At 72.1% G+C, this 3075-nt stretch overlaps 1 protein-coding gene across 1 annotated transcript in view; it reads right to left on the reverse strand.

The window, feature by feature from the left end:
- The window catches only part of LOC102241708 (chymosin), an 11260-nt gene that overhangs the window by 4237 nt on the left and 3948 nt on the right, over positions 1-3075 (reverse strand). The window contains exons 4-5 of the mRNA XM_005860042.2: positions 2674-2792; positions 44-243 (exon numbers count right to left, since the gene is read on the reverse strand). Coding sequence (XP_005860104.1) covers positions 44-243; positions 2674-2792 — 319 coding nt within the window. The remainder of the gene's footprint in view (positions 1-43; positions 244-2673; positions 2793-3075) is intronic.

The raw sequence follows: 3075 nt of genomic DNA on the forward strand, positions 1-3075 counted from the left end.
GACCCTGCCAGGCTGGGAGCCGGCCGGCGGGCGCCGCACCTACCTGCTCATGTAAACGGAGAACAGGTCTTGGGCCACCAGGTGCCTCTTCATCATGTTGTCGAACACGGGCACCGAGTACTCGGAGGCCAGGGAGGGGTAGGCCAGCCCCAGGATCCCGTCGAACTGGGAGTAGGTGAAGACGTCCCCAGGCTCCTCGGTGCTCAGGCCCACGGTCTGCTGTCTGTCCACGATGTCGGAGACCTGCAGGAGAGGACAGCGACCTCCGCCGGGGCCTCGGCCAGGGGCAGCCCGGCTCGCCACCCCAGCTAGCCGGTCCTCGGCCAGGGGCAGCCCGGCTCGCCACCCCAGCTAGCCGGTCCTCGGCCAGGGGCAGCCCGGCTCGCCACCCCAGCTAGCCGGTCCTCGGCCAGGGGCAGCCCGGCTCGCCACCCCAGCTAGCCGGTCCTCGGCCAGGGGCAGCCCGGCTCGCCACCCCAGCTAGCCGGTCCTCGGCCAGGGGCAGCCCGGCTCGCCACCCCAGCTAGCCGGTCCTCGGCCAGGGGCAGCCCGGCTCGCCACCCCAGCTAGCCGGTCCTCGGCCAGGGGCAGCCCGGCTCGCCACCCCAGCTAGCCGGTCCTCGGCCAGGGGCAGCCCGGCTCGCCACCCCAGCTAGCCGGTCCTCGGCCAGGGGCAGCCCGGCTCGCCACCCCAGCTAGCCGGTCCTCGGCCAGGGGCAGCCCGGCTCGCCACCCCAGCTAGCCGGTCCTCGGCCAGGGGCAGCCCGGCTCGCCACCCCAGCTAGCCGGTCCTCGGCCAGGGGCAGCCCGGCTCGCCACCCCAGCTAGCCGGTCCTCGGCCAGGGGCAGCCCGGCTCGCCACCCCAGCTAGCCGGTCCTCGGCCAGGGGCAGCCCGGCTCGCCACCCCAGCTAGCCGGTCCTCGGCCAGGGGCAGCCCGGCTCGCCACCCCAGCTAGCCGGTCCTCGGCCAGGGGCAGCCCGGCTCGCCACCCCAGCTAGCCGGTCCTCGGCCAGGGGCAGCCCGGCTCGCCACCCCAGCTAGCCGGTCCTCGGCCAGGGGCAGCCCGGCTCGCCACCCCAGCTAGCCGGTCCTCGGCCAGGGGCAGCCCGGCTCGCCACCCCAGCTAGCCGGTCCTCGGCCAGGGGCAGCCCGGCTCGCCACCCCAGCTAGCCGGTCCTCGGCCAGGGGCAGCCCGGCTCGCCACCCCAGCTAGCCGGTCCTCGGCCAGGGGCAGCCCGGCTCGCCACCCCAGCTAGCCGGTCCTCGGCCAGGGGCAGCCCGGCTCGCCACCCCAGCTAGCCGGTCCTCGGCCAGGGGCAGCCCGGCTCGCCACCCCAGCTAGCCGGTCCTCGGCCAGGGGCAGCCCGGCTCGCCACCCCAGCTAGCCGGTCCTCGGCCAGGGGCAGCCCGGCTCGCCACCCCAGCTAGCCGGTCCTCGGCCAGGGGCAGCCCGGCTCGCCACCCCAGCTAGCCGGTCCTCGGCCAGGGGCAGCCCGGCTCGCCACCCCAGCTAGCCGGTCCTCGGCCAGGGGCAGCCCGGCTCGCCACCCCAGCTAGCCGGTCCTCGGCCAGGGGCAGCCCGGCTCGCCACCCCAGCTAGCCGGTCCTCGGCCAGGGGCAGCCCGGCTCGCCACCCCAGCTAGCCGGTCCTCGGCCAGGGGCAGCCCGGCTCGCCACCCCAGCTAGCCGGTCCTCGGCCAGGGGCAGCCCGGCTCGCCACCCCAGCTAGCCGGTCCTCGGCCAGGGGCAGCCCGGCTCGCCACCCCAGCTAGCCGGTCCTCGGCCAGGGGCAGCCCGGCTCGCCACCCCAGCTAGCCGGTCCTCGGCCAGGGGCAGCCCGGCTCGCCACCCCAGCTAGCCGGTCCTCGGCCAGGGGCAGCCCGGCTCGCCACCCCAGCTAGCCGGCCCTCGGCCAGGGGCAGCCCGGCCCGCCACCCCAGCTAGCCAAATTGGCTCTGCTGAGCAGAGTTACATGAGCTTCAAGAGAAACAGCCCCTCTCCCGGCTCTGTGCTGCGGTTTTGAGGGGACTGGCTCAGTGGGTAGGGGAGGAAGGACAGAGAGGACACGGTAGAGGGTACAGACAGCAGGGCTCATGGTGCAGAAGTTGGGGGCCAAGCCCAAAGAAGGGGGTGGGATGAGGGATGCCCAGGCCCCCTGCCGACCTGCAGACCCCATGTCCCGGCTGCACCTGAGCGTCCCCCCCGGGAATATGGATGGACCGGAAGGACACAGACGCAGTTTGTATCTGAAAGAGCCAGATGGTGTCCCTGCCCCCTTCACCTGTGAAAGACCTCACGTGCCCGGTGACCTGGGACATGCCTCTCCCAGCCTCAACCTCCTCATTTTCATGGACCAATGGCGCCTGCACCTCAGGCCACATGACCCTAATGCTGGGCATCTACCAGCACTCGCCCCCTCCGTGTCGATCACTCCGTGACCCTCCCAAGGGCTAACTGTCAACTAGCCTATTAACCTGCCCACGTCCCTGAAAAGCCGACATGGGACACGGCCCCGCCTCCTCTGAGCCACCTCAGGGCTCCTGCTCCCTCGCTGTCCCCAGGGGCCGTCCTCCCCACCATGGGCAGGACCCTCGGCACCGGGGAGGGGCGGCCGCCAGAGCAGGTGTCGGGCAGGAAGCGGGTGGGTGGGAAGGTGGGCGGGCCCACTCACAATGACGGTGTCGGTGCCCAGGACGCCCTCCATGCTGCCCGTGCCGTACTGAATGGTCAGAGGCTCGCCCAGGTCCCGGAAGGTGGAGGACTTGGCCGGGTCGAAGCGGTGGTGGTTCTCTGGAACACAGAGCGGGTCAGAGGGGCCCTGGGTCTCCTCGCCCTCGCCAGCGCCCGCGGGCCCTGTGAGCAGCCCGTTCTCTCTCGAGCCCCGAGTTCAACAAACAAAATGATCCAGCCGGCTCAGGAGAGGACATGAGCATCGTCCTGCCAACCAGGAGGTCACGGTTCGATTGCTGTGAGGGCACAGGCCAGGGTTGTGGGCTTAATCCCCAGGAGGGGGCGTGCAGGAGGCAGCTGGCCAATGATTCTCTCTCATCATTGATGTTTCTATCTCTCTCTC

Source organism: Myotis brandtii, unplaced genomic scaffold (genome assembly GCF_000412655.1).
Source record: "Myotis brandtii unplaced genomic scaffold, ASM41265v1 scaffold131, whole genome shotgun sequence".
Taxonomy (NCBI): domain Eukaryota; kingdom Metazoa; phylum Chordata; class Mammalia; order Chiroptera; family Vespertilionidae; genus Myotis; species Myotis brandtii.